The 27,167-nt window shown below is 31.3% G+C and overlaps 1 protein-coding gene across 1 annotated transcript; it reads left to right on the top strand.

Moving 5' to 3' along the window:
• Positions 1-16,409: 16,409 nt before the first annotated feature.
• Positions 16,410-18,138, top strand: LOC149162593 (adenylate-forming reductase 06235-like). The gene is made up of 2 exons (XM_089435741.1): positions 16,410-17,272; positions 17,357-18,138. Exons 1-2 carry the CDS (start codon positions 16,417-16,419, stop codon positions 18,121-18,123), a joined length of 1,623 nt encoding a protein of 540 aa, XP_089291867.1. The 5' UTR covers positions 16,410-16,416; the 3' UTR covers positions 18,124-18,138.
• The last annotated feature ends 9,029 nt before the right edge of the window (positions 18,139-27,167 follow it).

Genomic DNA, 27,167 nt, shown 5'->3' with positions numbered 1-27,167 from the left:
ATCATCAACATAAAGAACAAGAATGATAAGATACTTACCCACTTTCTTGGTGTAAATAATATTGTCAGAATGACACCTAGAAAAGCCAGTATCTAAAAGAAAGCTATCCATTTTGGCATACCAAGCTCGAGGGGCTTGCTTGATACCATAAAGGGATTTTTAAGCTGACATACAAGGCTGGAGTCTATTTGTATAAAGCCAAGAGGTTGTTCCATATAGATTTCTTCATGCAAGTCCTCATGCAAAAAGGCAGATTTAACATCCATCTGATGGACTTCCCATTTGAAAGAGGCAGTAATGGAAATAACAAGATGGATAGAGTTCATTTTGGCAATAGGGGAGAAGGTTTCAGTATAGCCAATGCCTTCAACTTGTGCAAAACCCTTATCAACAAAGATGAGCTTTATGCTTATCGGGCTTTCCATCTGGTCCAAACTTGGTTATGTAAACCCATTTGCATCAAAAAAAATTTCGTCCCTTTGGAAGAGGAACAAGATCCCATCTATCATTTGCCAATAATGAACGATATTCTTCATCCATAGATGCATCCCAATCTGGATGGTTTGAAGCTTCTGCAAAGGTGTCAGGTTCATAATTCGTTGGAGCTTGAGCCAGTAAAGAAGAGGCTCTATTGAACTGAGAATGTATACGTTACTGATCTATAGGATCACCTACAAGAGCACCTACTACATCTCGAGTAGCACGGACCCATTTTGGAAGTCGAGGAGTTGAAGGAGGATCCTGAGATGGTGGGGGAGGATTGTCATCCTCATTGTCATCATCTGAAGAAGAAATATTTTCAGAAGTAGAAGGGACCGGGAGAGGTGGCACATCCGTCGAACTAGGCTTGTAGGCCGATATATTTTCAACGAACTTTACATTTCTTATAATGATAACATTTTTGGATTTAGGTGGAATAAGTTTACATCCTTTAGCATCTTCAGAATATCCAACAAAAATACATTTTTCACTCTTGGTTTCTAAAGATTTATGTTTCTCATCTGGAATATGGGCCCATGCTTCACTTCCAAAAACATGAAAGTGACTTACATCTAGTTTAATTGAGCTCCATGCTTCTTCTGGAGTGGTATTTTAAAAGCCTTAGTAGGAGTGCGATTTACTATGTAATTTGCACAGTTAATTTCTTCTGCCCAAAAATTAAGACTAAGTCTTTTAGAATGAAGCATACAATTAGCCATTTCCTTTAAGGTGTGATTCTTCCTTTCAGCGACACCATTTTGTTATGGAGTATATGGAACAGTTTGTTGCATTTAAATTCCATGTTCAGTGCAAAAGTTGATGAATTTGTTGTTAACATATTCTTTGCCATTATCAGATCTTAGCTTAAGAATTTGATGTCCATATTGTTTTTCATGAAAGTCCTTAAAGGCCAAGAACATGTTAAATATTTCACTCTTGAGTTTTAAGAAGTATACCCAAGTGCATCTAGAGAAATCATCAATGAAAGTTAAGAAATACTTGTAGCCAGAGAATGAAACAATTGGAAGTGGACCACATAAATCACTATGCACAAGCTATAAAGGGGCTGAGGCGTGCCAAGAGGCACATTTTTCAAAACTATCTCGATGATGTTTTCTGAGTACACATCCAGAAAAAACACCATCTCTGCAAGATACTATAGGAAGACTTGTCACCATATTTTCTTTACATACATTTTGAAGGAAGCGATAGTTTATGTGACCAAATCGCTCGTGCCAAAGTTTGATCACTTCATCATTATGAGCAATAAATACTGAGGGAAGAGTTGATGACCCAAACTTGTTAAACTTATACAACCTTGTAGAATCATCAGCAATGTTAGTAGCTAAAATCTGTCTAGGATCTCTTAGGTCCTTAATTACAACATCATGAGGTGAAAATTCAACGATTTTACCTTCACCTGAATGAGTTATCTGATATACAGATAGAAGGTTGCAGGATAAGGTTGAAACACATAATACATCATTAAATTGACCATTGTCTAGATGAACAGTTCCAGTCCCTACAACACTAAGACATCTATCATCACCAACATATATATTTTTGGTGTTACAATCATTTAAAGAAAAAAACATGGCTCTATTTTTTTCCATGTGATAAGAAGCTCCAGAATCAATGAGCCACTCATGAGAATGAAAAGAAGAAGATACATTTAGTGCATAACCAGACCGAGATGCTTGACAACCACATGCAGAAAGTGTTATTCCTGAAGATGAAGTTGAAGTTGAAGAATGCTCCAAATGGATGTTATGCTTCTTAATTGTTGCTTCCAAGGCTTCCATCTTCTTAAAGCATTTGGATTCTAAGTGACCATCTAGATTACAAAAGTTGCAATGTCTATCAGTCTTCTTCCCTTTGTTTTTATTTGCCTTATCATTTTTTTGAATTGATTTTTCATTTTGAGACTGAAATTGCTTAGGACCTTTGTTTGGTTTAGGAACATTCTTTTTAGGATACTGCTTCTTATGATTCTTTTAATTTGGTTGTCATTGGGCGGCTAAGGATTTCTTAGAAGAGTTTCCAAGATTAAGAAAACCAAGATGTAAAAGTTTTACTTTTTCTCTTATTAAAGAATCACAAAAGGCATCAAAAGAGGGGGACTTGTAGTCTTGTCCTTGAGAAATAAAGGCTTCTCTAGTAGAATGGAAGGTGGAAACAAATACAGAGTAGGTAGGTCCCAACTTAGTAAGAATGGAATAGATAAGGCTACCATCTTATTTCTTAACCTTAACACCTTCCAAGAGAAGTCTAAGGGTCTTGAACTTGGACAAAAAATCTTCAATGGAAGAAAGATTATTGGGGTCCAACGTAAGCAACTCATTTTCAATTCGATGGGCTTTAATTTCATTTTTAATTCCAAAAACTTTAGTGAGTTGTTTCATTGCTTCATTAGGGGTATCAAGTTCTGCGATATGGAATCTAAGGTCTGGAGAAATAGACATGCCTATCAACCCATGTGCTTGATCTTTCCTATTTTCCCATTTGCCTACCTTATCTTCATCTTTAGGTTTAGTTTCTTGGCCCGAGGTTATTCTGTAAAGACTTTAACTTCTAAGTAAATCCACAATGTAAGACCACCATTGGAAGTAGTCGGTGCTGTCAAGAATAACTTGGCATGGACTTTCCATTTTAACAGAAACTGAAGCTGTAGATGCTGAAACTAAGTGTTTCAATGGAAAGATCTCGAAAAATTAGGGCAATTAAAAAAAAAGGCTCTGAAAACAGCTTCCAGATGAAGAAGTTATGGCTTTTTGAAGAAACGTTGTTGAAAATGTCGATGAAGTGCATGAATGTGCGGAAGTGAATGATAATGTTATATTTAAAAAAAAAAATCCCCACCTTTTCGAAACTTAATCTAATTAGCTCACTTAAAAAAATAAAAATTATGTGATCCACTTTTATAAATAAGTGAATGTCACTTTTACAATGATACTTTATGAGCTTTCCACTAAATAGTAACTTAAATAAAAGATAAAGAGACTTTAGAATGATAAATGACTCACTTTTTATAATGGGTGAGAACAATTTTATATAAAGTAACTTTAAAACATAAGTTACATGTGTTTTTTGAAAAAGTAAATCAACAAAAAGAAAGAGTTGAACTCAAGGCTTCTATTTTCATAAAGTAACTTTAGACCAAGTGAGCTAGTTTAAAAGGTTAGTAATTTCTGGAAAAGAAGAAAGGTATTTTTTTTGTTTTTTGTTTTTTAGTCACTGAAGCTTTGGGGTGCATGCGTACTTCAAAAATCATTTTTTGCCTACAAAACAAAAAAACACACAACCCAACATAGACATACAAAAAAAAAACCAAACCTTATGGCTTGAAGTTAGCTTTCGCCGGAAACTAAATATTTTCCTATATGTTTCTGATTTTCCGAGATCACACTAAGATGAGGCGGAAAAGAGCATACGCATGAAGAAAATCATTCATTTCTTTTTCTGATTTGCCCCGTTCGCACAGAGTCGCGGGGCAAAGAGCATACGCAAAAATGAAAGGTACAGATCTGGTAATAAAAAACATAGAGATAAATAACTAAAACTGCAAATAAAGATTGTATACCTCCAGATCTTAAAAATGAAGTAGCTAGGGCTACCAGAAACCTTTTCGCATGAAATGAAAGGGGTTCCTCACTGGAACAGATGCTCCTAACACAATAGAGTAGTCATCTCAGCACGAAAGCAGTCAGAAACTATAGATCTAAGAAATGACAGTCGGGTGTAGTTGTATCGGCTTCGGATTTGGATCACCAATGGATGCAGCCCTCAAATTGCTCTGATACCATGTAGGAATTTACGGGGTAAGTTCCTCAAATAGAACACCAAATGACATCTCTCACAAACAGATCACAGATCAATACACCAGTATTTTGACGTTGTTAAAACTCTCAAAGAGGGAAACAGTCCACGGCATGAGCCAATGCGACCACTTCAGACAATTTATCAATGTAAAAGAAAGAAAATTTACATAAGCTTCTCATGAATGGTCACCCTACAACTGACCTTCCACGCTCTTTAAATAAAGATCATGGACCAATTGGGTGTTAAGCCACGGATCAAGTGTCGGTAATACTGAGGAGAGAATGAACCGTCGGATCACTTCATGTTTAGAACATATCGTGACTGTTGGATTGTAAGTTACAAAAGTACATAGTAAAAAAACACACTTTACCTAACTCTACACTAGACCAAGTTATACTTAACTATTTCCTATGTGTTGGAATATCCTAACAACATTTACATTTGAACTACATTAGTCGTCCAAATGAAGGTTGGCTATCCAAGACAAGAATTATATATTTTATTTCTTAAAATTTGAACTGAAATATTCAATAAAAAATTCTTTTAAGATAATTATTAACTTATAAAAATACATAGATTTTATTTTTTAAATTTTAATTTATATTTGAAAAAATAGCAATAACATTGGTTTATTATTTAGTTTATAAAAATGCATATGTTTTATTTTATTAAAATTTAAATTTAAATTTTAACCAACAAAGTGATATTTAATATAAATTTTTATTTATTAAAATTAAAATTAAAACATTTAATTAAATTTTTAAATATAATTATTAGTGTATAAAAAGTATTGATATGAAAATGACGGATTACATTACATTAATAAAAAGTAATAATTGCAAAATCACAAATTACGCCGTATTTTGCGATAAGATGTTCAAATTCTTAGCCAATAACAACATAAATAAATACTATTTTTTTTAAATAAAAATTAAAAGAAATTATATAGTTCAACTTTATTAAATCAAAAGATATGAAATATGTTGAGTCAACTAATTATGGTCAACCCAATTACCTATTGCAAGAATAACTACATAGTAGCTAGTCTTAGTTTAAATATAGCTAAATTAAAGTAAAAAACAATAAAAATACAAAGATTTTAAATTTCAAAATGCTATAATTAAATTAATTTTAAATTGTAATTAAATGCATTATTAAATTTAGTAAAATAACATTATTTGTATTGCGACATAGAAATAATTATCAATAGTTTACATTTGGCTTTTTATAGTTTTTGGATATGATCTTATGAAAATCTTATTATTAGACCGAGGTATAAAGGTTCTATCATAAATTTCTATTATACTTGGATTGTGAATATGAGAAATTTTATATTTATTCCTATTATAAACATCTTATTATTTTGAATATCATTCATTCATTAATAGTGTAAAATCTATTATATGTGGTTAAGTTCGCACAAAAATCTAAGTGGCCTCTACCCTTTAAAAATATAATGTAAAAATAAAAATATATATCTCACATATTATTAATAAATCTTTTTAAATTACATATGTGATGTTAAATTATATCTGTAATTTTAAATAATATATTTTTTATTAGATTATATTAATCATTAGCCATTTTTATAAAGGAATATAAAATGATTATACTCATTAACAATAATTTTATCTCCTTCCCAAAATAAATTGTATCATAAATGCCCATCCTACACTTTGATGTGATCTATGTACTTCTGGTTAATTAATAAAGCAATGGGCACATTAATAGATGAAAAATGCAATAACATGTTCAATTTGAATTAAACAAAGTCTTTCGGTAGAAATCACATGAAAGAATTTTTCGGCCTACGCATTTCGAACCAACAAGTGTGGTTCATCATCAGGACCAGATGAAGATGCAAACCATGGCAAAGGCTTAAATAGAGAGCAATGTAGAGACATAATTTCAAGTAATGGCTATACTTGAACAATAATTTTTAAATTATAATATTAATTTATTAATATATTAAAAACAAATATGATTAAGTAACGGCTAGTTTTTGAAAAAATTATTTAAATAATGATATTATTTCATTAATTTATTAAAAATATTAATAGATAACGACTATGGCTAGTTTTTGAAAAAAAATATTTAAATTAATTTACTAAAACCAAATATTACTAGTTCTTGAAAAATAATATTTAAATAATGATATTAATTTATTATTTTATTAAAATATTAATACGTAACGGCTATATTAAATGGCTAGTTTTTGAAAAATCTATTTAAATAATGATATTATTTCATTAATTTATTAAAAATATTAGTAGGTAATGGCTATATTAAATGACTAGTTTTTGAAAAATAATATTTAAATTAATTTATTAAAAACCAAATATTACTAGTTCTTGAAAATAATATTAAAATAATGATATTAGTTTATTAATTTATTAAAATATTAATATGTCACTGCTATATTAAATGGCTAGTTTTTGAAAACTAATATTTAAATTAATTTATTAAAACCAAATATTACTAGTTTTTGAAGAATAATATTTAAACTAATATTTAAACTGAGATATTAGTTTATTAATTTATTAAAAACAAATATTAATAAGTAACCACTATATTAAATAGCTAGTTTTTAAAATAAATAAATAAATAATCAAAGTCAAACTTTAAAGGAGAGGAGTAAAAAATTATAAAAACGAGTAAAGACTCTAATCAAGATAAGATCATTTGATAAATAAAATAACTAATGGAAATAAAATAAAATAAATTAAAAATAATTAATGGAAAAATAAATAAAATAAAACAAAAATATACACAAGTCAAAATAAATATATATAAATAAATAAATAAAAATAAATAAATAAAAAACAAAAACATATATATATATACCCAAAGGAAAATAATCAATAAATAAAATGGGGTCAACAATAAAATATGGGGCTCGGGCCCTTTAAACAAATAACAAAAATACTAAAAGTAGTTAAGAACGAATAGGACGATAAAATACATAAAAAACACGAAGGATCAAGAAAATAAACTCTAATGAAGAATAAATCAACAACAAATACTATAAAAAGGATGCCAATACCTACATAGATTAAAAAACAAACAAACAAACAACTATGAGGACAAGATAGGGACCCAACTTCTACTAATATTCCAACCATCATCTTTATTCAAATTATTGGGTCTTTTTTCAATTTCTAATGTCTCCCTCAATTTACGATGATGAAAATGACTAACCTTAGCAACAACTTGGGCCTCCTCAATGCAGATGTGATGCTTAGATTTATCTACATGCTCCGCCAAAGCAGGGGAGTGGGTCCTGCCATGCTTGATGTCAACAGTGTGCTCACGAATCCTTTGATTAATCGAGCAACTAACCTCACCAATGTAGGGAGTCCCACAAGAGCATGGGATAACGTAAACACCCTTCATATTCTTGGGGTCCACTGGGCCTTTTACAGATCTAAGGGAGCTCTGTATGGTATTTAAAGGCCGAAAAGTTGAAGCCACCTTATGCTTCCTTAGGATCCTTGCAATCTTGTTAGTGGTCCCTTGGATAAAAGGAAGATGAACACCAAAAAATCGATCCTTGGTATCTTTCTTAGCATTAGGACCTTTTTCAGCTCTGAGAAAAGCCTTAGTACATTGGTGTCTACTATACCCATTATTAAAGAAAACACTTAGGAGATGTGCTTTCTCTTCCTTGAGATGGTTCTCATCAGAAACTCTTAAAGCTCTAGTTGCTAAGGTGTTGAGAACACCAAGCTTTTGAGCTGGGAAATGATGAGAATTAGCATGAAGATATTGTTTCGTATGAGTTTTCTTACGATATACCTGATGAGAGAAAGAGCCATTATCATTCCTTGAGAGGAGGACATCAAGGAAGGGAAGACTACCATTACATTCAAATTCCATGGAAAACTTTATAAAACTAGATTGATTGTTAAGATGGAGGAAAAATAGTTCCAACTTTTCTTTACCATGGGACCAAATAACAAAAGTGTCATCCACAAAACTCTTCCACAACTTAGGCAGAAGACGAGAAGAGGCTAAGGCCTTTGATTTAAAATCCTCCATGAATTTATAATTAATCAAATTGAATATAACTAATTAAATTATTTTAAAAAAACATATATTTCAATGTGTATTGTTATACTAAAAAAAATAAAAAATAAAAAATAAAATTGCAATTGTAATAAATTGTGAATAAATTTCAGATTGTGGCAACCTTTTGTAAACTTGCGAATAAATTTGGAAGAGATCTTGCTGCAAACATATCACAAACTCAGGTCTATTAATTTTGGTATGCAAACGAACAGGTATGCACTCGACCTACGTTATGTAAATATGGGAAATGATTTATTTTTAAATTTAATTTATTATTATTTGATTTGAAATTCAAAATCTTTTCCAAATATTTTTTTATGTTATTTATTAGAAGAAGAATATTTTTTTTAAAATAAAATCTTCTCTACTAGTTTATTTAATAATCAAAATTCCTCCAACCCAATTTCAATGTTATCCTTCTCACCTAGGTTTTTAATTATGGATTTTCTTAACTCCAACCAAACAAAATCTATCTAAATTTATATTAACTTAAAATCAATTTATGACTATATATAAATTCTTTTCTGAAGAAACAATTATGAGAATTACCAATAATCCTTGTTGGATTGAGCACGAAGGCTCAATATAGTCTCTCAAACCATTACTCTGTGATTAAAAAATTTGAGCCCCATTCTAGTTTTAAAAAAATTCTAGGAAACTCCCATGATCAAAATGCATTTACATTCCATTTACATTATTTGAATTAATTACCAGAGGGGTTTACTGTGCAATAATTGGAACATGGGAAGATGTCATCAATTTGATATTGACTTCCAAGTTTTTTTATTTGATTCTCTTCTACCTCTCTAATTTCCTTCTTAGAGTATCTCCCCTAACCTCTTTTGGAACTTCCTATTTCTTGTCTTCTTTTTTCATTTCACCAATTCATCATTTTTTTCCTTTCTCTATCTAGTCAATACTTTCCTAGTGCCTTCCAATGATTCCTTTGATATTGTAGGTGTGCTTCCCATTTTATGCCCCTTATTCCATATGGAGTTGTCAACTTGTTTTGAAACTGGAGAGTATATATTGTTGATTTTAGACCTAGATAGGGGTTGCTCATTTTCCTTTGAAGTCATTTCTTCTGCATGTTCTTCATCATGGGTTTCCTCCTTCTTCGCTTATGGGGTTAATTCTTCCTCCTCTGAAATCACTTTTCACTTATTGTTTTGCGGTGCTTTCTGATTTTATTTCTTCTTTCAATTCTAGGGTCTCCACTTCTGCTTCATTCTTGAATTTTTTATTTTCCCTTCTTCTATATTAGGGTTCATAATTTCTTCTTCTAGAGCCCCTTTCTTACCTTTTTCTTCTTGAATTTGCAAGACCTCAAAACAAATTTTGGAGGTTGAGGCCACAATTCTACTAAGCATGGATTGGAGTTTGGTTGTTGCTGATTTTCCTTTATTTTTCCCTTTTTTGTGTTTCCCATTGTGCTTGTTAACCTATTTTCGAATACACCCTACACCCCTTTTCCTGCATGTGGCTTCTTACAATCTCTTGCAAAATGGCCATATTCATGGTATTAGATGCATTTAAATGGTAATTGCTCGTAGTCAAGAGTCTTAAAATGAGATCATTCTCCCTGCATGAGATTTATTTCCGAGGGAAACCATTTCTCCATATCTACTTCAACACAACTATTTTCACATGCAAACTAAAGTCCTAATTGGGTTTAATCCTGTCCAAAAATTTCCCCAACCCATTTCCTATTGCACACAAACAATCATCATTCCATCATGAAAACAAAGCACGAGGAAGCTTGACTCAAATAGGAACTGAATTGGGTATGTCTTCATCCAGATCAAAATCCTTCAACATTTGTTTAGAAACATAGATATGTCCCAAAAAAATTGGTCCAATTCAAAAAATTACATCTTTATCTTCCTTAAATTCAAACAGGAAGGAAAAAAACCCATTCCTGCATGCATACATTCTAATATTTCATTTTATCAATGGCTTCCAAGTTTTCTCCAGCCATAACTCCATGGATCTTGGGGATGACCACATTCCTTTGAACTTCCCCACTAAATCCTAATCCAAAGATACCAAGATAGTTCTTTGAAACCCTAATGGAAGGGCCACTGATGGGATAGTTGTTGCTTTCTTCACAAATTTTACTTTTGCTTCCTTAGATCTAGTTTTTTTGGAGAGAGAGGCTACAAGGGCATGGAACATCGCAACTTCATCTGGTAGAGAGGGGAAAACCCCCTCGAGAGCAGCCATCTCGAGAACGAATCTAGGGTTTTAGCCCCATGGTGACAATGACCTTATTCCCACATTTCACTAAACTTAGATTAACCATGTGCAAACTAGTGATCCACATGAAGAGAGGAGAGATTCAATTTCTACCAAGAAATGATGGTTTCCACAAATGAAAACATGATTCCTTGTCGACTATTGCAAACAAAAGCCTTAGTGGTGACTCCTGCAACAAAAGATTCCACAACAAGAACTCTCTACAACAATTGATTCCACAGTAGCTAGGTAAACCCTAGCCACTAGGACTTCGATGCAACAAAATGATTCTTCATTAAATAATAACTTTAAATGTTAAGTTATACATAAAATTTTAAAATCAAATAAAATATTATTTAAGACAATATATTAACTTAAAAAAATATTGAATCTCACAATTTACATAATATATCATAACACAATTATGACCAATTAACTTGTCTCCTAAAATTTATCTCTACATATATTAATTTAAAACCAATTTACACTTATATAACATCTTAAAATCAAATCATTATTTTATTAAAACCTTACTTATAATCCAAAATTAATTTATAATCCATCTACACTTATGCTTGACATCTTAAAATCAGTTTATACTCATACTTATATTTAAAAAATAAGTGAAAGTTTGACGTTGATTATTACGTGGCATTATTTTTTCAATTCTAATTAATAGTCCGTAAGAAATTAAAAAAATATTAAAATTGAGATGGAAATGGGAGAAACAACGTCGAAGTAAAACGTTATGAATGCAAAATATTTAAATTTTCTAAATTTTATTTCAAAAATTTGAAAGGCATTTTGAAGAAATAGAAAATATATATAATCTTCGTAATTGACTTTCAAATTCAATTTTTCTCATTCATATATAATTTAATTAATTTTCATAGATTTTTATTTTTTATTTTATATATATATATATATATATATATTCAAATGTTTTTATAAAATTTGAATTTAAAATATAGATTAAATTCTGACTTATTATTATCTAATGGGGTGTTGGGATATGGAAGAATGGGTCCTTGGTTAAAGTGGGGAGGGGAGAGTAGAGCCTCTCCACCACTTGGTAGTAATTGTTTCTAGGTTAGCTTAAGTAAAAATCTTTCCCCCGTCTGCGTGCATTAGATTCACTCTGATTTGGGTTTCAATGGCATCGTTACACCCTCGGTTAAATTGCATAGCTCATGAATTTTTCTGGCTATTCTTTGGCTCACTGACTATCGTGCACTACTCTGAGCCCCTATCTCTTCTCCTCCTGCGGGCCTAATTCGGTGTACTCTCTTTCATTCGTGCAATTTGAGAAACTATCCCTCCCCTTCCTAAACAAGAGGGTGTGTCGTCTGCGGCTTTGGTTGGTTTTGGGTTTAGTCGCTTTGCATTCTTTGGGTTTCTTGCCTTGGTATTTCGGTGGGTGCTTCTTGGTTGTATGTGTGCGGTGTTTGCCTCTTGTTTAATTGACTTTGGGTTTTCTAGTGGTGTTGTTTCCTTTAGGGTCGTGGAATTGGCTCTGGTGTGGTGTTGGTCTTCAAATGTTATCATCCCTCTGTTCTTCCCATTCAAGTTCACTGGTTTCAGACCTCGCTTTGGTGTTTCTTTACAGCTTTTGTGTCAGTCTGGATTCTGGGAGCTCGCTTTTCAAATTTCTCGTGTGTTGTTTGCTATTCACCTTTGGCCTTTCCGTTGTTGTTTCATTTGCTTGTTCTAGTCTGGTTCGATTCTAGTTTGGTGATGAATTTCCATGGAGGGAATTATTGCGTTGGATTCTTTTTCCCTCTCAACCTGCAGGGGGTTTTGCTTGCCCTTTGGTGAAAGGTGGTTATTCAATGGGCCTCTCAATTCTTTCTTGTGTGCTTTTGGGTTCATTTCGGTGGCCTTTGGCTCGGTTTGGATATTACCTCCGGGGCCTCGACTTCGTTCTGGATTTCATCATGAAGCCTAGGCCTCACTCTTCATGTGTCCTGGCCTCAACAAAGATGGAAGGTTCACCTGATCTTGCAGGTTCTCAAAGTGGTGCAGCATATGTGACTGGCAGAAGCCCCAGGCGGGTTTGGGTATAATGCGTGGTGTTGGCCATGGGGGTCACGAAACTCGTGGGGGGTGCAGGTCTTTAGCCATCTCCATGGCAGGAAGTCACAACGGGTCAATTCAATGTGGTCGTGGTGCTGGCAAAGATGGTAGAGGTCAGGGCCACGATCGTGCTTTGGCCTCTCAGCGTCAATGCAACAGTCAAGGACATGCAAGGTCAGTAGTTCGTACTCCTTCCAGACATCGCGAGACTTCCATGGTGGTCCAGGAGCTAGTTCAATCTTCCATTTCTCAATTAGAATCTCTTGATAGAGCCCGAAGGGAGGAGCATGAGGTCGTTATGGCCAAACTTGAACAACTCCAATACTTCTAGTGCCATGTTCGTGAAAGGGTGGTGGTTGTCTGGCATAGGCAAAAATTGCTGACGGAGAAAGTTGAAACTGGAAACTTGGCTTGCTCACTTTGAGCACCATGTCAATTGTTTGTATCGCCCTCCTCCTCCTCCAGGTACAGGGCCAGATAATCCTGCTTCAATTACCTCTCACAACTAATTATGATCACTGGTGTTTTTCTTGTTCTTCTAGTTTTATGATATGTTAGGCCTCTAAGGCTATGGACCTCTCAGCTAGCCATTTTTCTTTTTGTATGTTGTATGGTTATTGCATTGGTCAACAAACCTAGTTGGTGTGAGACCACATGCATTTTGACATCTCTGTATATGATCTTTGATTAATAGAAAATTTTCGACTTACAAAAAAAAAATCCAAGTTATTATAATAAAATATGTCACCTCATTTGTGAGAATCAAATTTAAGTGATATAGATAATAATCTTTCCTCCAAGCTACCCAAGATAAATCCAATTGTCCAGGGAAAAAAATAGTAAATGATTCCCATAATTGAATTTAGGTCGGGAGGATAACAATTTCTTTCCAATGACCCAAGATAAAATCAATTGACAAAGATGAAGATAGTTACTTTTAAGGAATATATGTAATCTTCATAAGTGTTTTCCACCTTTAATATTATTAAAATATAAAATTAAGATATAGTCTAACTATTCTAAGTTTTAATACAATTTTTGAGTAATTTTTTTTTTTTTAAATGCATAAACAAATTCAATGCCTTGAAAAACTCTTGACTACAAAAATTCACATCTACAACTTATAATTCCCACAAATTATATTAAATAAATTTGATAAAAAAAAAAAAAAAAAAAAAAACATAAAAAACCCATAAATATTTTTTTTTAATGAAAACTCAATTTCACCCCAAAAAAAATAAAAATATTTTACACTTTATGAAGTATATAATTTTATAATTTTTAAAATAATGTAATTTATAAAAAAAAACCTAAGTTTATAATTTATATGTTTTTTAAATATAAAATTAAAATACTATAATTTAAAAAAATTAGTATTTAAAATTTACTATTATATTAAAATTTCGTCAATATAAATTTGTTGAAATTTAAAAATGTTCCTTTTGAAACAACACGACATCATAATTAAAATTAAGAAATCAATTTACATTATCAATATAAATAAACAATACAAGAACGATGACGACACCATTGGTTATTTAGTTTGGTAGCATCAACACAAAGTCTAAGATTCATATATGTCCCTCTCGTTGTGAAAACAAAGCTTGCTTGAGCTTCATGAAATAAATAAAAAAATATGTCGGTGTCTTTGTTTGCGCCTTGAGCTCTCTTGATCCAGCTGCCAACTGCAACCAGAAAAATTCGTTTCTAATAAGGTGTAATGATTATCTGCTTAAATTAGGGTTTATTCATACCTATAATTGGACTGGTAATATGTATCTATTAGTTATAAAGTAATCATAATTTTTTATTAATTATAAGAGTACCTCGACTTGATTTTTTTTATTTATATAACAAATAAAAATTGAAAACTTAATTTTTAAAAAATGAATGAGATTTTAATATCTACTGGACTAAAAATATAGTTTATGGGACTACTGATTTCTATGTTTTTTATTTTTATTTTTTTTCCATTTAATATTTTCTTATCCAAATTAATATGAGCTAGTTGATTTTTCTAACAATATTTTTCTGGAAAGTTAATGCCATCTAAATGTTTTTGATGTCCTTGAAATCATCACATTCCAAAATGAAATGGTTTTCCAATTCCACTGCTCCATAAGTGCAAAAAATACATATATGTTCTTCCTAAACTTCTTTAGGTCTTTGTCACTGTCCCATTTTGCACCAAAGTTGATGCAAGTTAGTTTTTAATTGAGCAATAAGAATCTTTGAATGCTAGCTCCAATGTACTCTTTGTTGGAGATCACAAGTAATACTTCTTCTTTCTACTCAACTCTTTTCCCCTTATACCCTTGTGAACTTCTCCATAACAAAATTCTTTAACTCCTTCCTATCTGTGACATAAGCATTGAGGTAGATATTCCATTTATGTATTCATTTGTTGTTTTGTTTCATCCATCTTTTCTTTCTTTCACTCATATATTCATTCGAGACAATTTTAGTCCATCCATCTTGCTATTCTTATTTGTTCACTTCTTTTTAAATATCTTATAAAACTCCCCATAGAAATTAATTCAATAAAAATTACTCTTATTTCACTATCATAAAAAAACTAAACTTAGTATTTTAAACTTACTCCTGATCTAAAATTTCTTTAGATTTTCTCAACCGCCCAACAAAAAAGTTTATTGGATTTTCTCAATTTATTTAACTACCAACCAAAAAGTATTGGATTTTCTCAATTTATTTAACTACCAACCAAAAAGAATCGCAAGTTAGTTTTCATTGTGTTTCACATAGCTTATTATTATAATATTAGATTTCGTATGCAATTTTGGGAATGGTACTCATGTTTTAAGTTTCCATCGTGATTTCTCTTACATAATTTCTTGCCGATATATATATACACATTATATATACATCATGCCATTCTCATATATATATATATATATATCTCATGCAATTTTGGGATTATATATATATATATATATATATATATATATCATGCAATTTTGGGATTTTGGGAATGATAGTTATGTTTTAAGATTCTTTCCTGATGTCTTTTCCATAATTTATTGCCGATAGAATATATACACATCAGTCTTTATTTATTTCTGCAAATTTTTTGCCACGAATTTCAAGCAAAGAATATATACACATCATAGACTCTGATCTCTTCAAGACTTTGAGTTGGTTGATGCAAATCTAGTAATACGGATGACCTGTTCGTGGTACGTTCCTGATAAGTTTATAAAAATCGGTTTTTGCTGAATATGATATTGTATAAGGTTCTTGAAGACCGTGTTTTTGGGCATTATGGTATAAATATTTGTATGTGAAGTATTATATAATCCATTACGAGGTCATGTTTCATGCATTCTCCAATCCATTAAGTCCGGAATGTAGATAAAACGTTCTGCCCACTACTACCCTCTAACTTATCCGGTAACATCACGCTCCGGAATGTAGATAAGACGTTCTGCCCACTACTACCTTCAAACTTATCCGGAAACATCACGCTCCGGCGATAAATAAATAGGCTAACTCCAAACATTTCCATTCCATTCAAAAGTTCAATGTAAGAAACGCTGTGTAGTTTGCGAGCGGTCTTGCTGCTAATCTGATACATGCTGTTACTAGTCAGAAGTCTCCGTTGGCAGCCATTTCAATATGGTTTTCACTCCAAAACAACGATAGATCAAATCTCCAATCTAATCAATAGAGCTTAGCTTCTACTTGTTGAGTAATAGGGGTGCTGGGGAGCCCTTACATACAAACATGGAGGGTGAACTGCAACCCCCGAGATTCTTTAGCTGCCGTGGGGTTTCTTTTGAAATCAATAGGAAGAACTCTACTCCTCCTCCACCTGTTTCTACAAATACAATCGAAGAACCTCACAATGACAATCCAGCCGCTCCTCACCCTCTGTACCACCGGAGATGCTTCTCAACATTTTCTTTCTCTCTTAATTATGATGCTCCTCATCGACTGCCAGCTGAACTTCTTGTATCATCTCCATCCCGCGCCTTTTCTGGAACCCAAAGTCATGCAAGCAGTCATTTCTGTGATATAGACCGCGGGGAAGAATACGAATATCTCCCTCCCTCCGATGCCCGTCAACTTCATGACATTGAGGACCTGCTGCTGCCACAACCACCACCCAAGAAGGCGTCCAAAGCTCCAGAGACCCAGGAATCGCGTCTGTCCGTGATATTGTTAGATCAAGGCCTCCTCACTGTCTATAAGCGCCTCTTCGCTCTGTGTTTCGCACTCAACTTACTTGGGTTGGTCGTGGCGGCCACTGGTCACTTCCCCTATGCTAAAGAGAAAAGTGCTCTGTTCTCCATGGGTAACATTCTAGCTTCAGTTCTCTGTCGAAGCGAGGCTTTCCTTAGATGTGTCTTCTGGCTCGCAGTGAAGCTGCTGGGCAGCCGGTCTTGGGTTCCGCTCGCAGTCAAGTGCGCCGCCACATCGTTTCTCCAGGCCCTCGGAGGAATACACAGCGGCTGCGGGATCTCGTCCATAATGTGGCTCATCTACTCTCTCGTCCAAACGCTCTCACACCGCAAGAGCAGTTCCGATGAGATTATCGGCGTTGCATCTACCATCCTAGTCCTGTTGCTCGTAAGCTCGTTCGCTGCATTTCCTCTGGTTCGTCATTTGCACCACAATCTCTTTGAAAGATTTCACCGTTTTGCCGGCTGGGCTGCTCTCGTCATGCTCTGGGCCTTCGTCATACTCACCACAAGCTACAATCCACTGGACAAGTCCTATAACGTTCGCGGTTCGAGTCTCGTGGAGAAGCAGGAATTCTGGTTCACTTTAGCCATAACGTTGATTATAATCTTCCCATGGTTGTGTCTAAGAAGGGTTCCTGTGAAAGTTTTCGCACCTTCGAATCATGGCAGCCTAATCAAGTTCGGCGGCGGAATAAAATCGGGCATGATGGGCAGAATTAGCCGATCACCTCTGTCGGAATGGCACACGTTTGGGATTATATCAGAGGGGAAGGGGGAGCACATGATGTTGGCCGGCGCCGTTGGGGACTTCACACGAGGACTCATATCTGATCCTCCCACACACTTGTGGGTACGTAACCTTCGGTTCGCAGGATTGCCTTATTTGATAAACATGTATAAAAAGGTGGTGGTGGTGGCAACAGGTTCGGGCATCTGTGTCTTCCTCTCATTTATGCTGCAGCCTTGCTCCGCCGATGTATATGTGATATGGGTGGCCAAAGGAATTGAGCAGAATTTCGGAGATGAGATTGTGAGAATGGTGAAGAATTACCCCTCAGAAAAGATGATCATCCACGACACGGCTGTGTGGGGCCGCCCGAACGTTCCGGAGATGACGGTGAAAGAAGCGAAGAGGTGGGGAGGTGAAGTGGTGATCGTGACGAGCAATCCTAGCGGGAGCAGGGATGTGGTGAACGGATGCAAAGCTGCGGGAATCCCAGCCTTTGGACCCATATGGGATTCTTAATTGGCTGTTTTTCAACATACTTACCAAGCTGGAATTTCAAATAATAATAATCAAAGAGTAATAAAATATATTTAAAAAGCTTATAACATAGTTTAAGTGTTTCAAAATGTTATTGTAATGTTTATAAATGATATTTTTTCAAATAATAATAATCAAAGAGTAATAAAATATATTTAAAAAGCTTATAACATAGTTTAAGTGTTTCAAAATGTTATTGTAATGTTTATAAATAAAATTGTGATATTTATAAATGATATTTTTTTTTATATTGTTATTTGTTCTTATTTAGAAATTGTGATATTTATAAATGATATTTTTTTATGTTGTTATTTGTTTTTATTCAGAATTTTGCAACGATGTTGTATCTTTAATTTTTATTTTTTCCTTTTAAATGATAAGTTAGTCTTTTTTATATGATTCAAGCATATTTTGGATTTTAATAAATGTATTAAAAAAAGTTATGTGCCATGTTATGCAACTAGAAAAATTGTATTTTTATTTTTGTTTTTTATTTTAGAAATATCAAAGTATCTTTTTCATTTTTTGTTTTGTTTTTTATTTTAGAAATATCAAACTATCTTTTTCATTTTGGAAAAAAAATGAAAAGGTAATATCATTTCCGTTATTATCATTAATGTTGGTGTACATAATCATTGCTATGACTTTTTTTGAAATATTTTTCAAGAAAACATTATTTAGACATGGAAGATGATCACACAAATGGTGCTTGTGTAGTGTTTGTGAAGATGGATTACCTGTATTAAAAAGTGATCTTCTAGCAGTGACTTTGAAGTAGACAAGGAAGATGATGTATTAAAAAGTAATCTTCTAGCAGTGACTTTGAAGTAGACAAGGAAGATGATTTGCTTGTGAAGATGGATTGCATGTATTAAAAAGTGACCCTCCAGTAATAATTTTGAAGTGGATGTTTTTCCTCTCTAAAAATTTCATCTAAATTGTAAATTGCAATGAATAATAGTTAATTTTTTTAATTTGCTATTTTTTTAATTGTTTTTCTTTTTACTGTGGACAAATTTATGTATACTCCAACTCTTCTACACCTTAATATATGAACAACGTATTTTTAAATATGAAAATAATATTATATCATTACAAAAATGGACAACAATGCATACCATCTAGGTAATGGCTTATGCAAAGCATACCATTTTTTGGTTCATAATATACAATATTAATTTATATATTGAGTTTTTAAATTAATTTCAATAAGTTAATATTAAATTTATTTATATATAATTTTCTAAAATTAAGTTAAATTTTCATTAAAATATTAATAAAATCTAACATAATTTTAAAATCAATTTACTCTTATAGATTATATCTTAAAATCAATTTTTATTAATATTTTAAAATCAGATCAGGTCAAGATTTTAAAACATTATATAATCACCCGTGTTGATAATATCTTAAAATCTATTATAAATCAAAAGTTTTAAAACGTTATATAAGACCAATCACATAATCCATGAATTAACACAAAGCCTTGTATTTTTCAATTCTGGTTAATACTTAAGAAATCGAACTAAAATACATTGAAAGTTCTTTAATTAAAAAAGATTAAATAAAATGAGACATTTATTTTTTATATTAAAGAAATCCAAATAAAGAAAAATCAAATAAGTTAAATAAAATGAGACATTTACTTTTTATATTAAAAAAATCAAAATAAAGAAAAATCAAATAAGTTGGAGATGGGAAAATGTAATATCCCAAAAGCTCAATATAAAATTAACCAATTATAAAAATATTATTTTTGAACGTCTTAGAATCCAGAATTAGTTATAAACTGCTTCTTGAAATTCCTAAAAGAATGAAATGAGGTTTAACAGTGGAGAATAAGATGGCAATAGGAAAATTGATGGAGAGGAGGTTGAGAAACGTGGGTAAGAAAGTGAAGAGAAATGCCAGGGAGAATATACGGCAGAAGCTGCCATCTGACCTGCAAAATTGAAGTAGCGATGAGGCATTCCACGAAGAGTTCATGCAGACTGCGATTAACCTGCAGAGAGGTTGGGGTCAGTGCCGATGGCTCGAGGAGGGTAACATTGGTGTGGAACCCCTGCTGTCATTGCCATTTCACTTGCGAAAAGAGAAACCTAGAATGGATCATAGCAACTCGTTTCCTCGCCATCCAAAATGAGGCCCGTTAGAGTAATTCAATCTCTTTGGTTAAAAATAAAATTCAATTTGTTTGGTTAAAAATATATAAATAAATAAATTATGTGGTCTTTTTTAAAAGAACATAATGGTTTTGTGCATGGAAAAGATTTCTATGGCATTAATAAAAATTAGTTATTTAATATCTATAGAAAAGATTTCCATGGATTTTCATGATTAAGAGATTATGAATTCTTATGTATAAGAGAGTTATGGTAATTTATTTTGAAAAAAAATACTTCAAATTACTTAATTATGAGAAAAGATAATAATCTATGCATAGATCAAATGTACAGAAATAATATAAGTCATAGGAATTTTATTTGGAAAAAATATGTTTTTATTGTGCTTGAAAGATAAGTCAATTGTGTTAATTTATTTGCAAGAGTTTTCAAAAGTTACATGTTTTGGTGGAAAAAAGATAATTATTTGTGTGTTGTATATTGGATAGATTAATTTAATTGTATTTACTTAGTTATGAGAAAAGATAATAATCTATGCATAGTTCAAATGCACAGAGATAATATAAGTCATATGAATCTTTTTGCTTGAAAAATAAGTCAATTGTGTTAATTCATTTGCAAGAGTTTGCAAAAGTTACATGTTTTGGTGGGTAAAAAGATAAACTATTTGTGTGTTGTATATTGGATAGATTGATTTAATTGCATGGTCTAACACAAAAAATGTTAACACTATTATTATTTTATTATTTTAAAAAGGTTTTCTTAGTTCTTATGCACAAAACAAGGGTTGATTATGACACTTTCTTGAAAACAAATGCATGAGAACTTTGTACATAAAAGATAGAGAAACTATTGGGTTCTTGAAAATAAGTATGTTTTATTTCTACAAATAAACAATCATTTTATTTGAAAAGAACATATATGTAGAAGCATAGAAACAATAGTTAATTACATGAAAGTATTTTCATATATAACATAAATAGCTAGACCCTCTTAAACGAGGGATATGCTTTGCATACATTAAAAAAGGACTATTACAATAAGCTCTTGCATACACAAAGAATAGTCATGTGATATGTCATGGATAGAATAACTATTGAGCTATATTTCTTTAGAAAAAATATGTGATTATTTTTATGCTATCATAACTATTATGTTAGTTCCTTTTGGAATAAGATCATGTATATGAATGCATGATTTGTACTAGCTTTCGTTTAGAAAAAAAAATACAATTGTAAGTGGGAAAAGATAGTATGTTGTGTTAGCTTCATTGGAAAATATTCTTTGGGAAAGAAGATGAATTTACATGCACACAAACCATAGTAAATGTGTTGGTTTCCTTGGAATATATATATGGGTAATGTTGGTATGTTTTATTGCGTTAGTTTTATGGATAACAAAACATGTTTTTGTATGTCCTATTATGCTAAATTTTCTCAAAAAAGAAACATGTGTTTGAATGCTCTATTGTGTTAAGCATTCTTTTGGAAAGATTCTTTGGAAAATGTATGCATATGTATAGAAACAACATTCGTTGTGTTAGCTTTCTTTACATATTTGCATGCACCAAAAGTAAACTTTATGCAATTTGCAAGAACAAATATCATAAATGATGTGTTAATTTCGTTTAAAATGATGTATGGATAATTGTAGTGATTGTCTTGTAGATGTGTTAGTTTCCTTTAAAGTGATGTATGGATAATTGTAGTGTTTGTCTTGCAAAAACGTGTACTTGTGTGGGGGGAATAGTTAATGTGGTGTTTATTTATATACATGCTTTGATGGCTATATGCTTAAGGCATATGTAATGTTAAAGGAAGCATTCCACTATATTTTATTTACATTTCATATATGTATGCACATGAATGGATGTTCAAGAATCACTAATAACGATTGATTATTAGTTGATTATTACTTTATGTAATCATGATATGAAATTTTGTTGACAACAACAATCACAGGAAATTATGGTGATTTGTGAATAGGAAAGATTATGTTTAACATGGTGGAAGGAAAAGAACTAATGGTCCATGTAGATGAATGTGAGCTATAGGATGGTCCACTAATGGAACAAACATGCCACAAAGATATACATATTGAAGATTTGTAGGTAAATGATATAATGATGATTGTAAGAGATTTTAGCTAGATATGTTGTATTTAAATGAAATTTTCTTGTAATATTTTATGACAATGGTTAAGGGATAGACTCCCTTATAGGACATAGAGTGAGGGGTGAACACCCTCAGGAAATATTAAATTTTGTTGGTTTTCACCCTACGAGGTTTCCAGGGTATATCAATGTTCAATAATGTGATGGCTTATTGTGTCGGTTTGATAATGATGATTCCTTTCATGGTGTGATGTTTATATTATCAAATATGTGATTACATAATATAGTTAAAGGAATCATGAAAATAATACAATATTGTGTCACAAATTTTATGTTAATATGCTATGTATCTCACTATTCTCTACTAAATTTATTCTATGTATGATGAATATTTTATCTAATGGTTAATGAGGAATCTATAATAGTAAATAGTAACTTGGTTAACCGTGGGTAAATTGTGTAAAAAATTCTAACACCATACATTTTCATGCAACATGATGAATATTTTAAGTAATGGTTAATGAGGAATCTATAATAGTAAATAGTAACTCGGTTAACCGTGGGTAAATTGTGTAAAAAATTCTAACTCCATACATTTTCATGCAACATGGGGATGTTATAGAAAAAGATTAAACTTAACACGTTATGAATGTAAAACATTCTAAAATTGCCTAAGTTTTATGTAAGGTGTTTTGAAGGTTGTGATTGTAAAAGATTCTAAAATTTATGTAATGTGTTTTGAAGGGGATGAACCAAGAATGTTAAAAAGAAGTTCAAAGTAATATTCTAAAATTGTGTAAGTTTTATGTAGCATATTTGAAAGGTCTTTTGAAGGAATGTAATATAGCTAATCAATTGATTTTTATTTTAAATAAAAAAATTTCTTATATAAAATTGATTTTTATTTTTATTTTTATAAATTTTGAATTTAAAATAGAAAACAAATTTCACATATTATTTTAGGAAGCCATTATAATAAATGTTATTACGATATTTGTGAAAATCAAATATAACAATTATTTTTCCTAAGTATTCATAAAAAAATTGTTATTAGATTGTAATATTTTTTTTTTTCAAATAAATTTTAAATACATAAATAAATCTTGTATTGCAAAAAAAGGGCAATGTTTGATTTTAAATTTTAACTACTTTTAACCATAAATATCTCAAAAAAAAAAAAAAATCAGAATAAACAAATAAAATCATCACAAAATTTAATAATACTAAATTTTATAAAAATCAATTAATTTATATTTCATAAATTAACCAACTAAAATATAAATATAAATTTATAGTTATATTTATTTTTAAATATAAAAATAAATTAATAAAATTTTAAAAATGATAACATATTTAAATTTATTCATAATAAAATAATAATTTTTTATTATTATTATTTATTAAAATTCAAAAATTTCCATTTACATCCCTGCTTAATAAATCAATTTAGATTATCAATATAAATAGAATATATTAAAACAATGGAAGACAGCACCGGCATCAACTCAAAGTCTAAGATTCATGTATGTCCCTTTCAATGTGAAAACAAAGCTTGCTTGAGCTTCATGAAATAAATAAAAAATTATGTCTGCGTCATTGTTTGCACTTCCGGGCTCTTTTGCATCTAGCTGCAACGGCCGTTAGCGACAAAAAACAAATAATGAAAGTGCTTTTTTTAATATGTCTAATGGAATTTATTGAGTCACCATCCCATATCATAGGAAGAACTTGTCAAGCGTTTTGTCCGGACTTCTTCTTTCAATGATAAATCAGCACATAGCATCATGCTTTTCTTATTTTGTTAAAATCATTTTAAAATGAAAAATTATTAAATCACCCACAAAAATGAATTTTATATTTTTATAACTGTGTTTTGTTTATTTTATTTTTAAAATCAAATATTAAATATTTAAGAACTAGTATTAGTTCTATATAGAGTTGCTCTGAAATTTTTGAAAATTATTTTAAATATGGCTTTGAGATGAGGTTAAATAAGATGTAAAATAGGTTATTGAATTAGAAGGAATATTTATTTCAAAACAAAAAAAAATTGGTTAAAAGAACAAAATATTTTATTAGTTTTTATTTTCAATTAATATATATTTAAAATATTATTACTTAAAATATCATTACTTCAAAGCGACAGGGATTAATAAAAATAATCAAAATTTTTAGTATAGATTAATTGATTATAGGTTATAAATATTACCTGTTTAAACTTTTTGTCTGAAACATATTGTTGGAGAGAAATTTTATTTTAATTCAGTCATGAATTAGAAAGAAAATTTATCATAATTCAATTGTGAAATCAGATCAAATCAATCGTGAGTATAGTTATCACTATTTACTATCATTATATGTTTATTTTAAAAACTCTACTAACTAGAATAATAGTGATGAGTAAAGGAGTAGACTTTCACTTTTATAATAGTGATGAGTAAAGGATTAGACTTCACTCTTATAATAGTGATGAGTAAAGAAGTAGACTTTCACTCTTATTAGACATGTCTAACCTTTTTACTATTAACTTACTTCCTTAAATCCTTAAAAAACACACTTTAAATAATTTTAAAACATCCTCCTAACGTAATAAATAATCTTAATTATCACTTTTTTAAAAAGACATACTCTAAATCTCATTAAATATTAATGCAATTGCGAAGTATATGAAAACTTTTTTTACCAACACTAAAATTTAAAAAACACTCCTGGAATATTATTGGAATGCCATGGCTTAAAAAAAACCTCTATAAAAACACTTTTTTTACCAACACTAAAATTTAAAAAACACTCATGGAATATTATTGGAATGCCATGGCTTAAAAAAAACCTCTATAAAAAATTCCTTCCATTTATAAATTGATGGTTAAATTGGTTAGATTGTGTTTGTGGATTGATGATTAAATTACTTATGCAATTTTGGGACTGCTCGTTATATTTTTCTTCGTCATTTCTGCCGAAGGATATATAAACTTCGTAGTCTCGATTTCTGCGATTTTTTCCCATGATTTCTTGCCCAAGAATGTATACGTATCATAGTCGTAATCTCTGCCACCATTGACTTTGAATTGGGTTGATGCACGTTCCAATCATGTAATTACGGATGGCCTGTTCTTGTTCTTTCGTGTGGAATTTTTTTAAAACAGTTAAAATGGCTATTACATATATTATATAAATATTTTAGAATATTTTGTAGAGGTTATGGTTATTACCTATATTATATAAATATTTTAGAATATTTTGTAGAGGTTAAATTTTTACTCTTTACTTAATAATTAAAATAAAATTATGAAAACTATATTCCCAAAAAAATAAAAAATCATAATAATATAATATATCAAAAATAATTAAATCTTAAAAAATTATGATGATGATGGTTAAAGTTCGCTAAGATCAAACATTGCATTGGTCTATCGGACCTAAAGAAACAAATTATTTATTTTGATTTAAGATTTTATTCCTATGCTCAAAAAGTTTGGAGAGAAGCCTCCCGAGCTCACTATAATTTTGACATTGTAAAAGGTTAGGAAGGTCAGTATTGTAACAAAGATTGTGAAACTGAGATCTAATGTGGTTGTACGCAGGGCACTCTAAGAGGAAGTGGTTTTCATCCTCGATGTTTCTATTCTCACATATATGGCAGATCCTTTCCATCCATGGCGTTTTAGGAACTACCCAACGACCTGTTTCACTATGGAGCTCATGAGAATTTGTTCTAATCTTTGCTATATTAATTTTCTTCTTTGAGCTAATTAAGATAGAGAGATACTTTTGATCTTCTAGGGTGGGGTTGATGACCTTCTTATAATAACTTAATTTTCTTTTAGCCGCTAAATCTTTCTCACACCACATTTTTTCTTTGAACTTAGCAGTAACAATATCTTTAATGTTATTTATGTTTTGCAATGCATCATTCTCGTTGATTTCCCAATAGTTTAACCAGGCCCCTGTGTCTTTATGCCACCCTCGATTGAGCCTTAGGTGGTTTTGGCTGGAATTTAAAGCTAGCTTAGGAAGTCTATGATCGTCTATGTTATTGAGTTTGTGCTTGTACAGCAGAAACCTAATCATAGCTAGGCTCTCAATAGGGGAAATACCTGCTTCTATAAAGAGAATAGGATATGGTGTATTACTTTTAATTTTCAGGTTATAAGTTATAGAAGGCTTCTGGATTTGCTCAATCTTTCTCCATGATTGTAATGCCCTCGTGAGGTGATAATGTTGGGAAAATAGTAAATTTAACTGTGAGCTAAAACTCTGTTTGTTAAGTAAAGAAAGAAAAACTCTGTTGTTTGTATTGTAAATTATCTTGGTGATTAATTGTGTCATCACTGTTTAATTTGAGTATATGATTAATTGTGGTGAATAACTGTTGAGGCAGTTAAATAAAAAAAAACCCTAACTACCTTCAAGAGACAGTTGAGTCCCCAAGAGGAAAAGGGGGAGGAATGCCAAGTCTGGTAAGGATCAGATGGCAGGATTGAGGAGATGCTATGTCTGGTAATGACCGGATAGCATGTATGGGAAGGAAAAGACTTCCTAATTCCGCTACGTCTGGTTAGGATCAGATAGCAAGACCTGGCATAGCCATAGGAATTGCAGACAAGAAGATCTGCAGAAGTGCTTGGGGGTGGAAGATCGAGGAGGATCTTCCTACGGACGGGAGGTTGACAAGCTTTTCAAGCAGGTTTGCTGCTAAACAGGTATGGCTTGCTAAGCATTTTATCTGTGCAAACCGTTTATGGTTTTATATAGGCAGAAAAGATAATGGAAAAAGAAAAATAATCTAA

Source organism: Pinus tabuliformis, chromosome 5_2 (genome assembly GCF_031772625.1).
Source record: "Pinus tabuliformis cultivar Carrire ecotype Pingquan chromosome 5_2, CPIR1, whole genome shotgun sequence".
In the NCBI taxonomy this organism is placed as follows: domain Eukaryota; kingdom Viridiplantae; phylum Streptophyta; class Pinopsida; order Pinales; family Pinaceae; genus Pinus; species Pinus tabuliformis.
The sequence above is the reverse complement of the archived record's forward strand: the minus strand, read 5'-3'. Positions and strand labels throughout refer to the sequence as shown.